General features: G+C 40.8%; 1 protein-coding gene across 4 annotated transcripts in view; it reads left to right on the top strand.

The window, feature by feature from the left end:
* The window catches only part of vps13b (vacuolar protein sorting 13 homolog B), a 392967-nt gene that overhangs the window by 213157 nt on the left and 155554 nt on the right, over positions 1-24256 (top strand). For all 4 annotated transcript variants that reach the window (XM_042490601.2, XM_042490600.2, XM_042490605.2 and 1 more), the window contains exons 32-34: positions 13436-13639; positions 19507-19633; positions 22754-22897. In XM_042490601.2, coding sequence (XP_042346535.2) covers positions 13436-13639; positions 19507-19633; positions 22754-22897 — 475 coding nt within the window. The remainder of the gene's footprint in view (positions 1-13435; positions 13640-19506; positions 19634-22753; positions 22898-24256) is intronic.

The raw sequence follows: 24256 nt of genomic DNA, 5'->3' as shown, positions 1-24256 counted from the left end.
GTTGGCAAGGCTTCCCTCCATTCCTTAGTAATGACGAGGAGCCAGTGTTTAAAGCATCGTTGTTCCCCCCCTTGATATTTTTCCATCTTCCCTTCTAACAACTGAGACGGCATTTGAAGGGCTTTGAAATGAGTTTTTTGAAGGCCTCACATTATGTGTAGCCTGGTGATGGACTGATGTTATTAGCATTTTAAAGCCACATAAGAGTTTTTTTAAGGAGCAGAAGGCTGGTTTGAAGGACGAGGGAGAGATCCAGCTGACAGACACATGTTGGACAGGCAGCACAGGGAGACAAGGAGCTCACACATCACAACCTGATATGTCACACACACAAACTTTCTCTCTCTCTCTCTCTCTCTCTCTCTCTCTCTCTCTCTCTCTCTCACACACACACACACACACACACACACACACACACCATGTCACACATTGTGCAAACAGTCTTTGTAAAGACACTTGTAGTGTGCACATCAAACACATCACACACGTTTTCAACCACACACAAACATCATTGTTCTGTCTGTTGTTTCTGTTGAGATGTGCACAGTAAAATATCAAGTATTCAACCTGCTTACAGTTTGTGTCCTTGGTTTCACCTTCCACCCATCAATGTCACCGTGTTTCTCGATCAGCAATGCAGCAATGTGTTATATTTAGGTCCATAAAATGTCTGACCTTGACTATACTGACTTGTATCTGTGCAGAGTTTGTCACTAGAGACGTGTTTTCATATTTCTTTACTGAGCCGGTGTTGCCAGTGTGGCGACTTTGTCACTATATAAAGTGACTTTTCAGACCTTCTTGGCGAATTTATTTCTAAAAAGGGACAAACAACAAATTAAGTGTCTCGTTCAGATTGTCAGTAAAAAAAAAGAAAATAATGCATGTTCAAAGAAACTGCAGCCCATTGCTGTTTTTGCTGTTTTTGCCATCAGTGCCAAGTCTCCCTCTCTTCTCTTGTGCCCTGCAGTAGTAGGTAGGAGGAGAGGAGATGCCACTCATGGTGGGAGTTTAGTTATAGTGAGTATCTATGGTTAAGGTGAAACTCTTGCTCTGCATTGGAAGTGCAAGGAAGTGTTGCACTGTAGTATAAGTGCCATAGCTCCCATGCCACTGAAATGTTTTGTTTAAGATTCTTCCATTGAATCTAATTTGGTGTTGTTTTAATGCTTCCATTTATGCAAAATGATGTCACCAATATTTAAAAAGGCATATGATGTAATCTAGCAGCTATTAGTAAAGTATTGAGCTACTTTCATTGGAAAAGAGTTGGCAACACTGAACACAACAGCAGCGGAAAAACCTGAAACCTGCAGTGCAAAGCAGACTTGTACAGAGGGCAAAGTTAGCATTAGCATAGTGAAAAGTTTTGACAGCAAATATGGTAGAGTGTGTAGTTTTTGGATGTCAACCAGACCTTGGTGCTTCCTTGACACCATCTACCAAAAACTCCATTGTAGCAGATATTTTTTTATGTTTCAGAACCACCAACACTGTGTCAGCATCTGCCATTTAGCCTACAACCTAACCACAAACTTAAACAAAAAATATGTTTTCGTTGCACTTGGCGTTCTGATATGTCTGATAGTACCCGATTTTGTTGCACAACAGACTCCTCATCTGACTTACTGCTTACACTAGCCGTCTTGATCTGCACTGCTTTTCCACCGGTCAACGAAGCGCTAGACCTAGCTAGACCTATTTCCACACTTAGCTTTAGCACTGTCATAGAAAAGCATGAAGTAAAACCTAGTGCAAGTAGCACTGGTGGGTGGGGTGGAGGCCAGACCCAGAATTTCTCAATGAGATGTTAGTGTAAAGAAAACATATTAAACCATGTTAATATGAATCATAGCAAAGGATTTAAAAATGTATCTGAAGGGAGACTTTAAATGCTGAGATACTGATGGAATTAAGCATATACTTGCAAAATGTCAGCGTGGAGAATAGATTTACAATTTTTTTCCCAGGTCTTGTAGCATTTTCCTCTCTTTGTCTTAAGGCCTTCCAAATAATATGTTCTGCTCTCCCCAGTATGCTTTCTGTCCTTAATTAATTCTTCCTCCTCTCCACCCAACCCTAACAGGCCGAGTTAAGCTCCATGCCTGCTTTGTATTACTCCCCTGTCTTTACTCTATACATGCTTCAGTCTTAATGTATCCTACAATCCAAATCTCATATTCCTCTCCACCCAGCTTATTAGTGCCAAGTCATCTCACAAGATGTTGTAGAGGTTACCCTACCTTTTCCTCACTCCCTCCCTTTTTCTATCTACTCTCTCTCTTCTTTGATGCCTTGTTCTCCCTCTTTCTGCAGAATTTACTCTAGTTTTTCCCCCTCTCCTTTTCTTCCCCATGTCCTTATCCTCCTCCGTTGGTCTCCTAATCTCCCTCTTCTCTGCAGGATGTTGCTGAACATTTTCTACATGTGCCCTTTCTGCTCCTCACCTCCCACTTTCCTTGCTTTCCTTGTTGCTTTCTCTCTTCAGTTGCTCTGGTCAGCTCACAGGATGCTGTAGAGCATTTCCTGCCACAAGGGCTACAGGAAAGAGGCTGAGTGCAGCCCTGTTTGATGTGCCATCTCCTGTAATTCTTTACACCTGGACTGCTCTCTGCGCAGATTTTCTACCCAACAGAAGTTTTCTCAATCTCCCCTTTCTTCATTCCTTTATTTCTTCCTTCCTCCAGCATCCCTCATTCAGTTTCTTCCTGCAGCCTCTTGCTTCGCAACGTACAATTTTGTTCAATCTGTTTTTAAGCGGGTATAGAAACTCCATTCGACGGAGGCACAGGGGGCTGACGTGTTAGCATCATGTCTTTCTCATCTCCCCTAATAAAAACAAGGCCCACTCTGGTCTCCATCTTAGCACAGACACTGCTGGAGCTCTGTTTTGCATGTTTTCTTTAACTCCCCTCCTGCTACTTCTTTTATTATTTGTCCCTTTTGTCTGTCCATTTCTTTCTCTTTGTTTTTTTCCCATTAAATGTTCTCAGTGCCTGCAGCTGTTTGGATGTCGGCATGGTGGTCAGAAGTTTTGGCATTGTGTTGTTTGAATGCCATATTTTCACAGCACTGGCTGTTTAGAGTTGTGGTTTGTCAGGAGCCTGGCCCGCAGGGGCCACTTCCTCCTCACTGTTCTGGAGTCACTGTACCAAAACAGTGACTGGCAAGAGAGGAGAGGGGAGAAAAAAGAATAAGATGTTAGGGGAGGGAGGATACTAAAAGAGGATTAGAACATTAGGACATTATTGCTGAGGTAATTATGTAAAGATGATGGACAAGCAACAAAAAATGTGGAACTTCGAGAGGGAAAAGAGGTGTGGTGTTGCAGCAGGAAACTATTTTATCTGTCATAAGAATGTGCATCTTTTAATTTCTCTAGTTTTTAATGTACTGTTTCTTAATTACTACAATCCAGCCTTTCAACTCATTATGTGTATCACGCAGCAGTCTGTCACTTTCAGGGCTTCATCTTCATGGCTTCTTCCTCTTTTTCTGTGGTTCTAATAGTCTGCGTGGTTCGCCCTACTTATTGGAACAATGTGCAGTGCCAGCAGAGAAACAACAAGTCTCAGGCTGGTTCTCAGAGAACACTGTCATTGCACATGTTGAGTGTGACAGGCTCCAGATGAAGCTGATTGGTTGCAGCCTGTATCTAACTCTCACCTCATGTAGGTCTTTAACATGCAGCCATTTTAGCAACCTGTTGAGGGCATTCTCTCTTCTCCTGTGGCATTTTTGTCTAGTACTCATAATCTTTTTGACTAATTTTTTCCTCTTCTCACACACTATATTTCCAAACAGGAAGTGAGAACTTTAGTTCCATTAATCCGACAGAAGTTGGATCATTTGACTTGCAAAGTAGGCTATGGGACTGATGTGATGACATACATAATGATGACAGTATGACACCATTTAACACAACAGATATGAGCCAGAGAACACAGCAGTCAGTTTTATGTGAAGGGATTTTGTTTTAAGTAGAGGGATTAGAAGAGTTGGTAGGGTTTATCGCTGTCATTTAAAAAAAAAAAAAAAAAAAAGATCATGCAATTGCACTAGGGCTGCAGCTGCACATCATCAAATATCAATACTTTAATACATATTACCTCTGTAAGGAAATTTCCCAGATGGACTTTTTCAAGGAAGGCATTTTGGCATGTCATAGCAGGAAAAGGATAGGTGTAAATAGTTCATATCTGCTCGCTGACACACTAAACAGGTTTCCATTACAGAGTTACAAAACTTAAGTTATATTTTTGAAATGTCGATAAAACACAATTGTGAGATGACTGCGTTTCCATTGAGTGTTGTTATGTGACTTCTCCTCCTGCGCTTCTAAGAAGCGTGGCGATGGATGTTCAAAACATTAGCAGGTTTATTTTTATTGCAGCCAGCACACTAACTGTCAGTATTTCCAATGGCGACTTAGGCATTTTATGCAAGCAATAAGGGAAAGGCAAGCCCCCTATACATTGAAGCAGCCACGAATGAGGGATTTCTGGGAGTTGGTAGTTGACGATTTCACAGAGGAATTGTGGATTCAAAACTGCCAGATCATTCACTCAACTTTTGAAGAGTTATGTCATGCAATAACACCTCTTGTAGCGCCAGCTTCATCATGCCCGAGGGAGCCAGGTCCTACCAAAGCGCATAGCCCTAGCACCATGTGAGCCATAAAGGCGTAAAAAGTGTTTCCATCGCAGTTTTTCCAAAATAAGGCCTTTTCAAATAGCTTAAAATACCACCTCAGGCGAGCTTTTTTTTGGCTATAAATTTACTTTTTTTTTCTTTCAAAACTCTAGGTATATTTTAAATTCTCAATTTCAGTTTGCCTTATTTGAGGGTTAATGGAAACCCGCCAATTGTCAAGGATTACTTGAACACTGAAATAGAAGGGAGCTATCATTAATGTCATTAGGAACACCTGCACTTTTACTTTTTAGTCAAAATGTCAGTTTGAAATGGTCAGACTCAGAGCTAATTTGCCTTCTGTCAAACTGTTAACTCTCTCCCTTCAACAGCATATGTGCTACATTTACATTTTCTTTCTTGATGATTTTAAATTAAGCTGCAAGTCCTTCTCCAATCCTAGATTAATACCTTTTCTCCATTCTTCCCTCCCTCTCCCTCCCCCAAATTCAACAGCACCACTAGTGAAATTAGGTAAGCTCGGGTGTTCACTCCCCCCATGTGATTTCCTCAGTTAGTGGGGGAAATGGGGGAAATCTCCCATATAGAAATGTCACTTTGTATAAATACACTCGGTGGTTTGGATGAATGCGAGATCTGCTTGAGAATTATAAACACTGGCTCCGCAGTCATTTACAGAGGAGGAAGAATTAGCTGATGTGGGAAGTATGTGTGCCCCACATCATTGTAATTATTTTATGCTGTTTCTCCTTGCTGACATAAAAGTATTTGGACACTATCTCATGAGAAAGCGCTTGTAGTCTTTTAGTCTTGGGCCGCACCGGGGGCTTCTAAGCTGCTCTCATATTCTCAAAGTCCGGTCTGTCTCTCCTTAAAGCTTGTGATTTAGACATAAGTTTTTAATTCCATTATGTGGGAGCTTCCAGCAGCAAGCCGTTGTATTTTGTTTCATCCCGCCTTTGTTTGCTGGAAGGAAATTTGAATTAGAACAAAATGTTGTTTAAGGTCAAGGCAAACGTCAACGAGAAGGACCTACTGTTTTAGCTATCCGATTACATGTTTGTTCAGCCTGTCTGCTAAACCTGTAGCATACGTTAACCTAATCAAATATGGCCATCATTCCCCTGACTTTGTTTAGGAAAATTTTCATTCTTTATCCGTAGAAGGATAAGGCCTTGATATGTAATCTCGTTGCTTTAAACATTTGTCAGAATTCAATAATTGCAGTAAACAATGTGTAATCAACTTCAAAGTGCTCTGCCAAAGACCCTCATTTTCACAGATAAAAATGAGCATCTTCAAAAAATACACACAAACGCGCCTGTGTGTACACTAATGTGAAGCAGCTTGGCAATACTGAACCGCTTAATCAATATCAAGTGGAAAAAACAGTAGTGGTTCATGCTGTTGGATCCATAAAGTGGGCCTAATTTTACAGCTCCATAAAACACCCTCCGTGCCGGAGCACGAAGTGAACAATTTATGTGCAGAAGTAAATCACAAGGAATGCTCTGAAGACTGTAACCATCTTGGTTTGAGACTCATATCACTGAGTGAACATATATTGCCTGTGCGTGTGAGCATTATGTTTTAATGCATAATGCAGTTCAGGTTTGCCATAGGTTTTTGGGGGTTTTTTTGCATTTGCATGTGCTTCTATGCCTGTTTGTCCTGGTAGTGTTGATGTGTAGAAAGATATTGGTTTTTCAGGGCTGATACCAATACCGGTTGTCAGTAGTTAATGACATCGATATTTGGAACTGATATACATTTACAATAAAAATGAAAATCTTTCTGTCAATATTTAGAATTTGGAATATAACAAACCAGCAAAAAACTTTGTTTAAATGTCTTTGGCAAATGTTTAATCAAACTGAAACTTTCAACTTCACATACAGCAAGTTCCCAGCAACTTTTTTTATAAAGTCAAGTGAAAATTTAAATTAAAAAACATATAAAAAAAATATAGCTCCCTAAAGGTTTTACAAAGTAAAAGTTCCTCCAATGCTGACACTTCTTTTGCACTGTTCAATGAATTAATTTTATTGGTGATCATTAAAATAAATGGCTGATACAGATAATCAGCAAAATGCCAAATATCTGCCCCGATAATCAGCCAGGCCGATAATCTGTTGACCCTTTGTTATGTTCAGCTATAGTCTTAATGACTACGTATGATGTATTTCTACTCCATAGTTACCAGTGATAAGATTCGTGAAAGATAAGAGGAAAATGCGTCACTGCTCCATGTGTTTTCTGACAATCTGGACGGCATGTCTAATACAACATGTGAGGTGCAGCTGTACAAGTACGGCTCTTGCTGCATCATCAATTATTGTCAATCTACTTGAAACTGCGTCAGCTGGAATAAATGGTTTTGGTCCTGGGTGATTCGGACTCCTTCATGTTTCAAAAGAGGTTTGATTCACTTCAGGCTTTGTCAATCAGACCAGCGAACACGCTGAGTGCCTTGCCAGAGACCAGGGACAGACTTTGGATCTGGAATCTTCCTCCAGCAAAAGGATTATTTTCCTTTAATTAGTGTAAAAGTAGCATTGAGGTATGTGCCTGTTCTACTTTAGCTTGATGAAAATGACTACATGTGAGGGCAAGCCAGATCCCTGGCTACCCCTGCCATGTTCCCCACTGCAGCCAGTTATGAATAATCTATTCCACGTATGTGTTTAGTGATTAATTAAAGATAAGGCCTCTCAAATTAAAATGGCAGTGGGATTACATCATTGTGAAATTGCTTGGTGGGGACTCGAATCTGTTTTCAATCTGAGGTCTGAGGAAGTCAGCAAGGCACTCCCTTCACACCTCTGCATTAGGGACCCGCTGCTAGAGCTCTGGCTGACATGTTTTATAAAGGCAGCGTTATGTCTGTTTGCAGAGCAGGGAGGAGAGGAAGAATATCAAAATCTGGAGCTGCTAACAGAGGAAGTGATTTCACAAGCACCAGCCCACACGTTTTGTTTTGATTTTTTTTATTTAAGGAGAAAAATGCTAGCTTTGTCCTGTGGTGACAAACAGATGACTCGTAGTAATTCTCAGCAGCAACTTCAAGTGCTAATATTGTGAATGCCAGCACAAGATGGACTTGTGCATGCACACTGTCACAGACAAAAAAATGTTTTTAGCAGAAGCCACAAATGAGGATTGTAGGTGCCTTTTCCAGTAGATCCATTGCAGATGTACCTATTGTATGAAGAAATCCAATGAGAAATCAGTGCCCTTAAAAAGCAGATGAATTACTGTCCCTGTTACGCAGGAATGTTCCGTGCTTAGAGCTACATGCAGGCAGAAGCAGCAGAAGAGCACAGTTAAGGCTAAACAGACCAGGCAAAGTGTGTGTGTATGCGTGTGTGAAGCAGAACAGAAGCAGTGGAGATGAGGACGACATCTGTGTGCTTCAATAAAAGGCCTTTGCAATGCTATTAGCAGGGACAAACTGCAGAGTACTTCAGACTGAAATGTGAGTTTGGAGTTGCATCAACAATCTGACTGATGTCCAGCCAAGGATATATGATATTATACTGCTTTAAAAATACTCTCGTTATAATGTGTTAATAAATGAGCAAGTGTCCGCTATGTGATTGTAGCAAACTGTATGTTTTCACTGTACAATGAATCACAGAATATGGTGAAAGATTAGCAGTTTAATTTATATAGCCACTGGCGTGTGTGAATTCCACGAAACACGCAACGGCCAAAGCCAAACGAAATATCTGTCCAGTCTTCACTCATGGCTTCTTTGCGGTTCTGATGCAAGGAGCAGTTTTTGGAATTAGTGCATGATGAGACTGTAAATTACAGCGGCCAGACTGACATCTTTAACAGGCCATCATGGCGAGCACATGTTAGCCAGTGTCTTCAGAGCAACACGTCTAATACTGTTTATAACAATATAACTTCTCTGACATGTAAACTGCGTGGGAGATAAATGACCCCTGTAATTAAGATATGTTGAAATCAAAGTGCAAACACTGACTTTTGGTATGCACTCTGTCATTGTAAACAGAGGGCCTTCTTCTGTAGCGCTTTCACTCGACCTTTTACGATCATGTACCATTGTCTTGAGGGTGGTACAGGCTTGAGTTAAGCCCCGCTTGTATTGTATATAGAAGTAATAGTTTCCTCCTAAGATCTTGTGTAAATATGATATAATTGGTTGAGTATGAGTGTCTTTAAAGTGCAATCAGCCTAATGAATAACAGGCTTCTGTTGGGAGCAGCAGTGGAGATGAGTAATGCTGTTGGGCTAAAAAAGAATAGATTATTTGATTTTTGTCGTGAGAAAGTGTCGCTGCATCAAAGCCTTGACACGATGGGGGAAAGCAGCAAATTATGTTTATTGCGTATTGTTCCAGTGAGAAAAAAAAAATCAACTATAGATCAGGATTGTTGTACTTGGCTAAAAACACCCACCAGTAAGTGTCTTGTTATTGCCAAGTGTGACAAATTTGGAGCATTGTTGCAGCTTTGTTGTCTTGGATATTTTGTTGTTTTTGCGCCTGTGTTTGACTCCCGTTGAAAAAGCTCTTGTCATCAAAAATGATTTTAGTAGCAGCGGTATAAAAATCCCTGAGTGACTGGGTCTTATGTTCTGCTGACTCGCCATGTTCCACGACATCATTTTCCCCTCGCACTCCGAAGGCTGCTCAGCGTTCTAATTCCGAGCCTTAATTACTATAATTGGTAGATGCAAATTAACAGCAATTGGACTTGACTGGGGTCATAAATCCACAGCTCAGAAGTTGCCGAATTTCTGGCAATTCAGAGCGGACCACCGTAGGCAGGAGCGCTTAACTTACTAAGTAATTGCAAGTTTCATGAATCATAATGCTTATGAATTCCCCCTCGACACACACAGGCCCAGCGGGACTCAGCTTTAAGCTGCTGGGAGTCATAGCAAGCGGATTGAGAAGCCACTGTGCAGCTCTGGCCTCATCAGGGATGGAGGAGCTGCTGGGTGATAATGGTGTTTGGCTAATAACATTTGAAGCCACAGAGAAAGAAAATAAAACTTCAATTGAACTCTTTTTCTTTAAAATTTATAAATGGGTGATAGTATTTATGCTGGTGTCACAAAAAGTCACTGCCTCTCGGATATAACTTTTTCATTTGCACAGACCCCACCACAAAATTTAATGATATAGCAAGACATGCACCCACAGTGTTTCACGTAGCATGGGCTCTCTCAGTTCAAATATACAGTAGTTGAGGTCTGTTCAAAACAAAGAACGTGAATGAAATGTTGCACATGTGCCCTCACAGACCTAATTTAACTTGACTTGGCCGAATTAAGCTGGAGATCTCAATGAAATCTCAACTCGGTGTGTACCAGGAGAGCAGAAGCAGAGGGCCCCGTCTCTCTTTAAACACACACTTACAGCCACTTGCACACACACATTTACATACACTCCTGCGTCTGTTGAACGTGTAAGCAGACATGTATTGCATGTGATTGTTGGGGAAATGGAGTGAAAAACAGGTCTGGGGTTGTGGGTTCAGGTTGCGGGTTTCGGAGTGACGAGATCCAGAAGCCAGTGGCGCTTGGTATTACCCCGGTGCTTCCTGCCCCGTTGGCCTGGGGAAGAGGATGGGGATCAAGGGGGGGTGGATGGAGCTTGAGAGAGGAAGGTGGGAGGCCATTTAAAGCCAAGGGCCATGATATACCCTGCCCCACAGGATCCTCACGGCAACACAACCCACTGCTCCCACACTCCTACCATTGGGCCCTGAGCCTCAACCAGATCCCACTGTGGTTTGTTTTACAACCTTGAACCACGGTTAGCCTTCAGAAACATAGCTTTGGTAATCAGGAACTCTTAGATTCCATTTTTTCAACAAACCCTTTTACTTTCTTACCCACTGGCTCTGCTTTTATATGATTCTGTATCCATGTAACACTCTTTAAATGTATTTCACTTTATTTTTCCTGCAATTCATTCTCTCCTCTCGTGCAAGTTCTATATTCCAAGTCTGGATGCTGTTTCAAAGTTGTGTGCAGCAGCAGCAGCAAAGTAAATCCTTCGCTGGTTACACCTAATGCCTCCATGGCATGCAGCAGCACTGTGTGTCTGCATGAGCTCATTTGCTGTTTATCTGTATATACATGCGCATTAGCTAATGCGTGTGCTAACTGCTGTGTTCTGCATGTGCCCAGAAAGTTCCTCCTCGAAATCCTATTACCACGTTCAGCACACGTTCCCGAATCTGCTGCATGTTAAGCACTCTGTCCTCCCACACGTCTACTTAATAACACAAATCATGATTGATGCTCTGCCCAGCACATGCATAGACCCGAAGAATGCTAAACACAGGAACATAACTTGCAATTAATTGCCCATTTGTAAATTTGTCTGCATATCTTCTGTTCAAAGGAATTTGGAACATAATTTTTTTTTCCCCTCCGTGATGAAGTACCAGCGAATCGCTCTTTCCAAGTCCTGCATTCTAGATACATAACACTGCCATGCCTTCACTATTTTGTCTGCTGTTTCCCACTGGAGGGTTTGAATTGGATGGAGGTTTTGACTTTGAGCCATAATAATGTTGGATGGGAGCCCTCATATTTCAGCTCTGATGCGAGAGCGGCCCAGTGGCTTTTCGGACTCAAATTGGGTTTAAATTGTGTCAGAAGAGGGAGAAATGTTTTTTAAAATAATAGCCATGAATGCCATGAAACAGAGCGTTCTTGCTGCAGAGCTTTTGATCCGTTTTTATAAATAGCAGAATTTTGTCGTAAAAAATAATGTTTCTGTGGTCTTTTCCTGCAATTAAAATAAGGTTGGCTCGGGAACAAGGGCAAAACTAAGTACTTGTGTTTGAGAAAAATTTCTCTCTCTCTCTCTCTCTCTCTCTCTCTCTCACCCCTCTTTCTCCCCTAGCTCTATGCCTTCCTCATCTGCGAAAGCATGTCATTTATGACTTGTTATTTTCATTTTGCTTCGTATTTTCCACATGCGAGTGGCAGGCAGATGTCTGATAATGGCATGTGAGACCCAGCAGAAGGGTGTGTTCCACCTGCCTCGCTCTGTATGTTTTTAGTTCGTCCGTGTATATGGCGGGCAGCGCGAGTGCCGTGCTTTCCCAAGGCATTCTCTGATTCCTCTTGGCCAAGCAGTGTGGTCTTCACATGACCAATCAAATATGTCAAACCACCAGTGTTTTCCTCCCACATGTACAACAAGAAAGTCTGGCTTCAATTATTATTGCACCCCAAGGGGAACTTCCAAAATTCCTCCCCTCCTCATTTGTCAGAAATGAAGCTCTCTCGTTTCCTGCGATTGGCTGAAATATGTCTTTTGATATTAAATCACACCGGTTTCCACTGGCTGCATGACCAAGACAAATGTTTATCATATTTATTTATGTCATTGGAGATGACCCTGCAGCTCAGCAATGCAGAGACTTGGCTGCAGACTCCCATGTAATGTTGATTATGAGTAAGAGAGTCTCCTAAATAAGCTGAAGTTAAGAGATAATTTGGAAAGCACATGAGGTAACTGTGGTTTGTTTAATGTGAAAAATACAGTTTGGGGTTGGGGAGGGTGATGGAGGTACTGTTACAAAAGCCCTAATGAATCTAGACTGACACATCCCACCCAAATCTTACAGGGCTCTTGGTTTGATTTATATTATACTCTGTTGATAAATGTGGTTCCAAATGTTGATTAAGGATCTGTTTCACTTGTTTGTATGTCAACAAATCCAGCTAAATCCAGTTATACACCTCTGATCTCCCATTGCCATTGTTTTTGTACTTGGTGCTTATTGTCATAACATCACGCTCTGGTAGAGGCCTTTCCAGTGTGGCTAAGGGAGAGAAACGCTATATGAAAATTGCCATTGACGTTGCCGAAACAAATAAAACTACTCATGCTGCCGCTACATCTGTAGCCATTTTAAGCCCTTATTTATACCATTTAAGCTCTCATTTGAATTCACCAGCACAAATAAACATATCATAACGAACCGAAAGCCCTGATGTCATATGCAGATGTTGAATTTTGATTATTCCTCTTGCCTCGTGAATTCGTCAGGATCTTGTCTCTCAAAGGCAAAATAGATGACATCATTTTTTCTTGGCGCTGACCTGACAGTGTTTGCTCACTTTGACTGTAGCAGTTCAACTACAGAGACTGCAGCGCTTGCCCGCTTCTGACATATCTCTAGATCTCCTCTACCATATCACGGTTTGTGTATACTGTACAAGTCCTGTGTTTGTGGAGACAGAAATAGAAAAAGAGAGGCAGTAAGAGCCCCACTCTGCAGACTACTGTGCCGTCCAGCCAGGGGTTGAAGCAATGTTTACTGCCAATGATAAGCTGGCATAAATCTGGACTTTATAAAAGGCAAATGATATCACCTGAGGCCTGTGGGGCTATTTATCCGAGGCCTGGCTGTACCAGATGCTTTGATTTAGTAATAAATCATCCTGTAAGGAACTTGTGCTACTAAACCTCTGAGTAGGGCAGAGAGAAGTCAGTAGTGGTTAGGGCCTGCTGCCAGAACCTCTTTACTGGTTCAGTATAACGGACTACCTGGGTTACTCCTGGAGGCATGCGCTGCATTGTAATTGACTATATAAAATACAGCTGGACCTAATGTGACCCCCACAACAATAAATAAGACCTATCATGTTTTATACATTTAGGTTAGTTGGACTTTTACACACCTGCTTGTTGAATTTGACTCATACACTACCCCCTGCAAAGTGTTGTTTACCCAGACTAAGTGAGTCAAACAAATTGTGTTTTCCTCCTCTTCCCTTCTAGACGTGCGTTGCACCTCGGCATCCTGCGTGATCCTGGTTCAGAGGTGGAGGACCGGCAATATCAGGTTGACCTTCAGTCCATCAACATTGGAACGGCTCAGTGGGAGCAACTCAAGCCAGAGAAGGAGGGCATCAAAGGAGGCGTGTCCACGGAAAGCGAGAGGAGCTCCCAGAACCCGGCCCTGGAGTGGAACATGGCCAGCAGGTCAGGACACAGTTCAGTATTTGCATATTAAGACTAGGGGTGTAAGAAAAATATGGATACACTTAAGTTTGCGATATTATGTTTTGTGATACTGTTTCAGTTCTCAAAAAACACTATTTATTTAAAGTAATAGTTTCCAAGTGAAGATTTGTGGCAGAGTTTAATTTTGTTTTGTGTTTAAACCCCTGACCGCTGGGTCCTTCAGTGTTGTAATCCGTCTTTAGCCATTGGACTCTTTGACCCCAACGTAACAGCATATCCCTGGCATAAACACAAAGAGCACAGGCCTGTGAAACATTTAGAGTCATAAAAGGTGCATTGGCAGTTTTCCGAAAATTGGACTTCAAAAAATAAAGATATATCACAGTGCTTACAGTATCGCAATGTATTCATATCATGATACATATCATATCGCCAGATTTTTTGCTTACATAGCCCTACTTAAGACAAAGTGGAAGGTGATGCTGCATGATTAAGTATCAAATAACAATGACAGTTTTGTTTTTTGTTTTTTTGTTAATATAGTAAACAGATGTTGGCGTATTTTGAAAACAACTCATTTTGCATCTACTGTAAAATAGAAAAAATATTATAACAGTAGTGAAATAATAGAAAAATCCACGCATCAGAATTGTAGAATTGAATTTACTTTTTTTTTTTTTTATGTCTTTAATACCGATTGCTAACTACTTACACCAAACCCACCTACAGAAGCCAGCAGCCACTGCTGCTAACTGCCCATTAGGATACAATATATAGGTGAACCAATGTGAGAGGTGAAATGGAACACTTAATAATTCAGACAGAGCTGTGGGTCCCTCTCAGGACTTGACAAATCAAACCAGGACTAAAATGTTTGTCATTATTAAAGTAACACTCGTCTGGTGGCCAAAAGAGAATGCTACTGAGGTTCTAAGTCTATCTGGATGAATCCTTCCGAATGGTTAAGGCAAGTTTAAACTGCATTACCACTAGACTTAACTAGTTACACCCTTAGTCAGGTGCTGTGTGTGTGTGATCTACTAAAATGTCCCAAAATTTATCTCATCAGTCTTGATGTGGGAGCAGCATGTAGTTATTGAGTTAGCGCCCTATCATGGAGCCTCTCCATGCACAGTCATAATTACAAACCCTGTCATTTTTTTTATAGACTCGGGAGCTAAAACAAGCACAAGTGTAACAGCCTGTTTGGCCCCACATCCTTTTTTTCCACTCATGTTTTGAGAGGGAACAGGCCCAAAAATCACAGAAATCACAGGCAAAGACTCCAGATTTGTTCCCTGTCAACTAAAAATAAGCCCTGTGGAAGAATGCAGTGCAGAATCAACACGGGCCTGATTGAGACCGAGTGCCCTCGGGTCATCAGAGCTCTGAGTTATGCTGGCTGAGCTACACAGACAAACACACACTAATACACAAACACACACTCATACATGCTCATAACAAACACCGGTGTTTCCTTTACTGCATGTCTTACACATGCACACACAATATTATGATAGTGCTGCTTGTGACTCTGATGCAGAGCCCTCAGCTCTTGGACCTTTTACTGTAACAACCAATTTGTTGCTGTCACCCCCACCTCTCTCCTCCCTTATTTCCTGTCAGCTCCCTGCTGTATACTGTCTAATTAGGGCCCTTAGTTGGTTGATTTACCTCTTCCAGGTTAAATAAAAAATATTGGCAAATGTCAAATTGAGGTGCAGACTACACTTTTTAAAATAAGCTTTAAACTTGTGTAAGACATGGCTCAAGTTTTGGTATTTTATGTTATTTTAGTTTATATTTTAAGTGTTCACTTTTTTTCTGAAGTTTTGATTTCATGTCTGAAATCAAGTCATACTTGAATAGAAAATACACATATATATATCCAGTTAAAATGCGAAAAGTGCAATCATCAAATTTCAGTTATCATTGAAGTGGCACTCACAATGACCAATAGTGCTATTTTCTTATTATCAAGAAAATAATCAGTGCTGCCTCCAATCCTTATTTGGCCACTTAAAAGATAGAAAACCTTAAATGTAATTACTTTTATGTCAGTCGTTTACACAAGGCTTTCAGCCAGAGTGACTCAGAATAAACAAGCAAATAGAGCTTTAGTTAATGGTGTTTAAAAATCAATGGATTGGACCTGTGTTGTATGCAACAGTCCCCCTAAACCGTGACCACGTCATGACCAAGACCAGATCAGTGCAAGTCCCACACTGCATGACACATTTACGATAAAATGTGGAATGTGCAAACCACAAGGAATTCTTCAAATTGATCTGAAAGATCCACATTGCTGTTAAACACCCACAGAAAACAATGGAAGATTCTTCTTAATTTACTTTCTTTTATTGTCACACTGTATTAATGCATTTATAAATACACAAACCATGAGAAATGTTGGATAAAATAATAAAAAAGGCATTACAGAGTTGAATTTTGTGCATCGAAATTTGCCTTTCTTTTATATAAGCAAACAGATAAAATCCCTAAGGAGCTGACATCAGCTATACCATCTTTATTTAATACCCCTTTTTTTGCACCACGGTAGTGGTCTTGAAATAAAATCCCAAGTCCTGTTCGTGTGAGACCGAAGTAAGACCAAGTAAAAATGTGGCTGAGTCCAAAACAAGACAGAGGCCTTAGAAACTGGTCTTGAGACCAAGGCAGATCTCTCGAGCTACAACACCAGATTTGACAAATGGGATTGTATTTATAACCGCTAGACCACCCTGATATATTTTTACTCTCCCTTTGTCCCCAGTAGTTTTGATCATCAGTCCCAAAGTCCTCCTTTGTCATGGCCTTCTCAAACTGTGCCAGGGTCTGTTGTCAAACAGTCCTTTTTAAGTAGCGAACTTGGACCTATGTGAGTATCTTAACCTTTTTATTACTGTGTCTGACGAGCTCATATGAGCAAACGGCAACTGAGGCTTCAATCCAATCGCTGTTTTTCTTCTTTTCTCTCAATTTGTCTCTTTGTCGATGAAAACAGGACTGCTTGGGCCTAGTGCCAAGGCCAGATTGTTTGACAGGGCAATGAGGTGAGATTTTGGGCTTCAAAAGATGCTGAATGCCTTTTGAGTGGACTCAACTTTCTTTAGACACACTAGGTCTGGATTTCTATTCAGAACTTAAATTTGGGATGAGCTAACATGTAGCTTAACAGTTATTTTTCTACTCAAGGGATTGGCCCACAGTATCATACTGTAACAAAGGTCAAGCTCAACATTGACCTTTTCCCAGTGTTTTAGTGATTAATCATCCAATGATCAGAAGTTTTAGTGTCATCCTTAAAATTTAAGATTTACACTAAATAAAAAAAACAGCTTCTGTGTGATCACTCTAAGAAAGTGAAAGATGCTGTTGTTGAGGTTTCTTAATTCTCCCCCTAACACCCCCCTATCACTTTAAGCTTCCAAACAAATCATTTAAGGTGTTTGTGGTGACCTCCTTATTTCCCGGAGCAGCACTGTAGGTTGTGTTGGAAAATGGGCTTTGCTGTGATGCCGCGCGCTGCTCTGTATACCCGAGCCTCAGCCACCACCACGACCGAGTCATAACTGAACATGTGATTTAGAATGTTCCAACACACTGAGGAAAGGGGAGTCAAGTTCACAGCTTTACTTGTCTGCTGCAATCACCCGCAGAAATACACCACCTCGGTTGTAACAAGTTTTGACACAGACCACTTCCAAAGTTCACACCTTTCCCTCATTCCCTACATCGACCCCCCCCTCCAGCTTTGGACTCGTGGCATGTTCACTCTGCAGTTTTTGGGTTCAATTCCAGTAGTTGCGGATCTGCAGTGGCCTCAGTTGGCTTCCTGAGGTTTTGCGAGGAAATTCCACCACTATGGATCCACTGACAGGATCTGTCCTCATCACAGTGTGTAGTTGCCGGCTAGGAAAGACCCGTGTCACGGAGCTGTGAACTTTCTCCGTCTCCCCTCCTGTCAGCCACCCGGTGCAGGCCCCTCTCTTTTTGTCCACGCCACGGATATCTCAACTTGCTATTTGCACTGTGCAGCTTTGTATGAAAACAAAGTCATTCTTTCCATCTTTTGTGCTCTGTATCACACCCATTCAAAGGTGCCACACACACACAGAAACACACACACACACACACACACACACACAAACACACACACAGAGTGCTCCAGCCCAGTCAGGGGACCCCGTATTACTGGTAAACCGAGCCTTACGCCTGCTAGCCTTACTGGTGAATGATAGCACCTGTCCCCTGCAACGAGACACTCATTGTTTCAATCCCTGTCTGAGGGGAGATTAGCCAACGCCAATTGGCCTCACAGATCATTTCACCTCCGAATTAGGCCTCCCTCAAACTCCATATGCAGAGAAATGTGTCAGAAAATAATCCCTTAAGGGCACTGGTAATGCACATTTGTGTAGCAGAAGAGAATATGATATTGGTTCTGGTTAAGTACTGTGTTCGAGGCCACCTAGAAACAGGGCCTTTTATAATCCTGGCCAACTATAAATATTGGAAGCCGTAGCACTTGATTGTTTTAATAGCAGCAGATGTGGCAATTAACACCACTTTATAAAGCCCCCTTGTATATTTGTTTTACTACTAACAAATGTTCCCACAAATATGACTTGATTGTGGGAATGAACATTAGTGAAATGGAGAGAGTTGATGCGAGAAGGTCTCTATTTGATCTTGTGTATACAATTAAGGGGTGTTCCCAATTGAGACTTGTCAAATAATGTCTCACTCCGTCTCTGTAACCATATTCAAGCTTCCAGCGAAAGAGTGTTAGACCAGAAATTTTTAAAAAAGCTCACTGATGGGAATGTTTCACAGGTCTGGCCTGTGAGAGAAAATCAGTTTTGAAGTCTCTTGATTTTGAGTTGAGCTTTCCATCCCACTGGTTTGAATTTAAAAAGCCAGAGCAAGTTTGAAATGTGTGTCTGCCTGTCAGCTAAGGGCAAAACAAAAGCTCGGGTTTTGAACGTTTTGTGGTTTTGACTGTGTTGTGTTGACTTGTCAGTCCTAGGCAGATGAGACAGTGTTACAAATATTTTACAACTGGTAACCAAAACAAGTTATTAGTAAATAAAGGTTGGGGATTGTTGGTGAATAAATTGTTCCTTATGGCTGCTGTTTGTATAGTAATGTAATGCTAGAATCACTTTAACACCAGGTGGTGAAATAAAAATGTCTATTACAATGCTGCAAACTGCATTATATATATATATGTATATATATATGTATATATATATGTGTGTGTGTGTGTGTGTGTGTGTGTGTATATATGTAGTCTCCAACAGATGAACTTTGATTACAGTAAGATGTCCAATTGTCCAAATTTATTTCATAAATTTTCAGTGTTATTAAAAGAATATTAACATCAACATCTTAAAACTCACTTTTACAGACTTGCTTTTATGTGATCTCACCTTTATTTATTTATGTATGTATTTAGTTATTTATTTATTTAGTCTCTCTTCTTCTAATCCATTTTCTAATCTGTTCCTTGTCCTTCTTATGTCCTCTTCTTATCATCTTTTCATGTCTCAATTTATTTACTTTTTCATCTATCCATTATTCATCTGTTTTTATCGTCTTATATTTGTTTTATCCCTAATGATGTGATGTCATCTTCTTATATTATTTCTTATATTATTTTTACCATCGTTTATTGCTTTAATTCTTATATTTTCTAAATAATAAATAATAATAATTTAAATGCCTTTTGAGATCTGCCGCTTTTAACACTTTTATTCCTTTTATTTGCTTTATTCTTGTTGATCTTATGTTGACCACTCTTGCCTTTTTGTTCAACTTTTAAGTTATAAATCTTCTGAAGAGGTGTCTGATAACGGTTTGATTCTGTATGTTTCTCCGTTCAGTATCAGAAGGCACCAGGAGCGGCGAGCCATCCTAACACCAATCCTGACTGACTTTTCTGTTCGGGTGACCGCTGCCCCAGCCATCATCTTCAGCAAAAATCTATCCCCTGACTGCGGACAGACAGAGGTAAGTATCCACTCAATACAACTTTAAATTAATCCATGATTGCATCTTCTCTTATTTTCTTTATCTCCTTATTCTCCTTTAAAGCCCCCCTCCACCCAGAAATACAACTCCACCCCTAAAACATCTGACCTTGGCTATACTGACTTGTATCTGTTCAGAGTTTGTCATTAGAGAGTGTTTTCACATTCCTCTACTAAAGGGGGCAAGGTCTGCGCGCTAAAATCTGAGATTCAAACTTACCTCGGGCAAGTTAGATCAGGTACGTCACTATTGTTAAAGAGGATCACTTTTTAATAGGGGAAAGAAATATCGACAGAGGAACAGACTTTGACACAACACCGGGAAAGAAACCTGAAACCTCCAGCGAAGAGCTGACTTCACAGTACAGAAAGAGTTCGCATTAGCATAGTGAAAGTATTCACCGCAAACATGGCAGAGCGTGCAGTTTTTGGATGTAAACATGACCCTCAAGCTTCCTTCAACTATCTATCAAAACCCATGTTGTAGTAGATATTATTGTTTGTTTCGCAACCATAACTGCACTTTCAGCAACTGCGTCTTAGCCTTCAAGGAGGATTAGAAATTAACATCAGCCACTAGCCAAATGCTTATAAAATATGTAAGTGTCTGCTAGATTTGCTTCAATCACCAGCCAAAAAGAAACAGTGGCAATCTACTGAATGGCTGCTAGATTTTGAAATCCACCAGCTGCAGTAGCAGGTGGACAAAAAAAAAAATTCATGTCCAACTGTGCTACAAGCTAATAAACAATGTAAACAAATAAAAGATGCTAACTTACACTTACCATTCTAAGTAATATGTTTGCTAGTCACTGATTTTGCTGAACAACAGATTCTTCATCTGAGTCAGGGTTTGACTGAGGCTCAGACATGTACGGCTAAATCTCTCCAATGTTTCCTCTAATGTCATGCTCTTTCATCTAAAGCAAGCAGCAGTGAAGAAAGCAGAAAGCGGAAGTGAAAATCAGCCACAAGCTGTGGTGGTGGGCCGGGCAGAGGCTACTGGTTCTGGATCCTTTTCAGATGTTTGCCTTTTTACTTTTTATGTGGGAAACAAACATCATGTTAAACAAATATTAATCATAGCATTGTATTTTTACAACCTTAAAAACATGTATGGAGGGGAACTTTCAAGGTGAATGTGTCTGCACTGTAGGAAGCAAATTAAAACAATCAAAGAAAAACATTTAAAAATGCATAATTGAAGTGTTAATTTTTATAAATTGCGTCAATAGCCTGCCAGCATTCCTGTCTTAAAGAGCCTGTACCAGGCCAGCAAAGCTAGTATAGGTATTATATGAAACTAGAATCCAGTGATACCAACCATGTCATGCTAGCTTCTTAGGAAGGAGGCTAAATAATGCTCCAAATTTAGGATACATTTTGGCTATGGAAAAATGGCATGCTCATTTAGCAGGGGTCCCTTAACCTCTGAACTCAAGATATCTGAATTAAAATAAATGGGTTCTGTGGGTACCCATGAGTCTCCCCTTTACAGACATGCCCACTTTATGACAGTCCAATGCAGTTTTTTGCTGTCACTTTATTTCTAATGAAGATAATCTGTTAAGAATTGCTCCCCCTTGTTAATATGGACATCATAACTGTTTTGTATTGCAAAATAATCTGATTGAAAACATGTAATTAAAAAAATTTGAATAATCACGATTAACAATTGAAATTCTGTGATTAATCGCGATTGATCACAATAAAAAAATAAACTTTCTGACAGCCCTCCTGATAATTAATGAGAACAGGTCCTAAGGATGTAGGCATGCGCTTAAAAAAGGGATTTTCTAAGAAACTAACAGTGAGTCAGAGGTTTTAGAGACATATATTCCTCCATCGACTGCAGAGGTTTGTTCACCACTTACACTGACATTTAATGCCCTATGACCATGACCTGTTATAACCATGATTGTAGCCATTACTCTCACAATCCGTTTGTCCATATGAAAATAGACATTGATTATGTGAGATGTCAGAAGTATTTACATTTTGCCTCCTAACATACAGTAACTTACTCGTTAGGAATCCCTCCGCCGGTCCTCCATGTAATGGAGGCTTTTTGACCCACAGAGTTCAAACCTTTCTGCTTATACAGCTGATGTTTTCTGGCACGGCTCGCTGAGACTTCCTGCCTCTTTGATGCCTCGTCGGTCCACACTAACGTGCCCCTTGACAATGCGTAACAGCTAATCCATAGTTTGCTCTGACACACACACACACACACACACACACACACACACACACACATGCACACGCACACACGCACATTGTGATTTGTATAACTCCCTGAGATATGGAGACTCTGGGCCAACAAACACACAAACAGGACTTTGAACTACCTAGTGTAGATAAATTACAACAATTTGTTTAATAAAGTTCATATTAAACTAACTTCCAACTGCTTTTAAAAGATTTCTGCATGCTTGGCACTCAAATAACTGCTGTCTTTATTGAATTATTAATGCATTCATTATAATCCATAGTGTAAGTTCTACATCTACAATCTACAGTCTAAATGTTCATTCTAGCCTGCAACATATTCTGTAACTATTATTGTAACCTTATGATGTTATGATCTCGTGTGTTAAAATTACTGCTACTCGATGAGAAAAAAAACAAAAACAAATTGTGATAATGATACTACATTAAATGCTGAATAAAATATTAGCAGTCCATTTTTCTGTTTTTGAAACAGTGGGTCTGAATAGATGATGTTTACACAGTAGTTGCCAAATACCATTGTGTGTAGTTACTGTAGGTTTGGCCCGTGTATGTGTGGTTCAGCCCAGAGTGTTAGTGAGTGATATCCTGTTAGATGTAGCCTCCAGGCTGAGGTTTGAACTGCTGGCTGTGGGTGGGACCCTGGAGAGGACAGATGGAAGAGGGGAAGGAGGGAACAACTGAGCTAAAGGGAGCAAGATAGAGGGGATGCGGAAAGTAAATACACCAAGAGTATAAAAGTTTAAAAGGAGCGAGAAGCGGCGCATGAGGTCACAAACAATCCTGATGTGTTATTGAATTTCTTTCCTGCTCTCTCCACCCACACACCCCCCCTTTTTTAATTTCCCCCTGTGTGCTGTAATCTCTCTAGGAGGTTGTGGTGTGTGGCCACTCTCTGGAGGTAAATGTGACCAGCAGTTTGGATTTCTACCTCAGCGTTGCCCAGGTGCAGCTCCTTCAGCAGCTTCTCAGAGAAAACATGGTGGGGATGGAGGCTCCTGAGAAAAGTGCTGAGGTACGTACTGTTATCAGCAACATCGCAATCCACTGTGTCTTTCCACTAATTTGTCCTGTAGTTCGTCAGAAGTATATGATAAAAAAAGTACTTTTAACAGAAACACACATATAAGGCCATAAGGCCTTACAATAGTTAAATTCACATTCTCACATATCCCATCTTGGCCCTCAGTTCACCTTTTTCTTGCAGTAAATCTTCATGAAGTACCACAGTTTGACACACATCCATTTACAAATCACTGCATGGGACGACGCCAGTTTCACTCAAAAATACATCACAGCCGTTTTCCTCACACGGTGCCCCCAACTATAGCCCCTCACTATTTTGGGTGAATCTAACACATTTAAATATTTACTCACTTTGAGCAAGACGGTTCTCTTATGTGACCTTAGTTTACTGTGCCATACTCAGCTGCAGCTTTCAGGGCCCTCTCTATTGTTTACAGGACAGGGAGCTCCCAGGCGCCATTTGCCCCGTCTGACCGCTTAATAAAACTTTCTAATGGAACACAATATAAAAATATTTACCAGCTGTGGCGTGGATAGGAGTCATAGAGGAGGGAAGGGGACGGGGAATGGGATGCAATGAAGTGAGTTGACAGAGTGATTTTACTGTTATCTCCTCTTGGGATTCTTTACGGGAGGATGTGTGTACTGACGTGTCAGATGACTCAGACCCAGTAAGGGCTTCTGTGAAGTGATGCGGTTGGCTTCCTAGGAAAAAAAAAAAAAAAATTGAAAATCCATTAAAAGGATATATAGTAGGTGCAGTGATGACTCTTTGTTTCTGTTACCATGACAGATAAGCGTGACAGTCCGGTAGTAATTAGTGCAGACAAGACTCTTCTTTTTTACACGCAGTGCCATGTTTTTATTCAGTGCATACACAGATCCAGCTGAAAGCAAACCAGCATCGTAAAATCACATGTTTAAAAGGACTTCTTGTAACTAAAGTAACTAATGAGAGAAGACATAGTGTGAAGCAAGTTGACTTCTTTATTTATTCATTTATTTAGTGATTTATACAGTTAGTCCTAAGGAGGTGCCTGCCGTGCATCTGGTTCTGATTTGGGTGATCTCGGAGCCCTCACCCCTGACTTGTAATGATTCATGACTTGATTCTACCGAGGGGCAGCTAGCGGCTGCAGAGGGTTCATCCAGGTTCAAGGCACGACGAGAAAGTTCAGCAAGCAGCTATTCTGGGAGGTCCGTTGGCAAAAGTTAAAAAATCTGAAAATGTGGTTACCTTTATTTCTCAGGGCAGAGTAAACTGTGCAACTTTTCCACCAACAACTAGCTTCACATACACAAAAAAATGTCCCCTATGATTTCATTTTTATGTGTATTTGTGCTGAGC

The sequence above is a fragment of the Plectropomus leopardus genome, chromosome 11, assembly GCF_026936395.1.
Source record: "Plectropomus leopardus strain MGB_pleo_1.0 chromosome 11, ASM2693639v1, whole genome shotgun sequence".
Classification (NCBI taxonomy): Eukaryota; Metazoa; Chordata; class Actinopteri; order Perciformes; family Serranidae; genus Plectropomus; species Plectropomus leopardus.
Note: the sequence above shows the minus strand (reverse complement) of the source record. Positions and strands in the feature narration are given on the sequence as shown.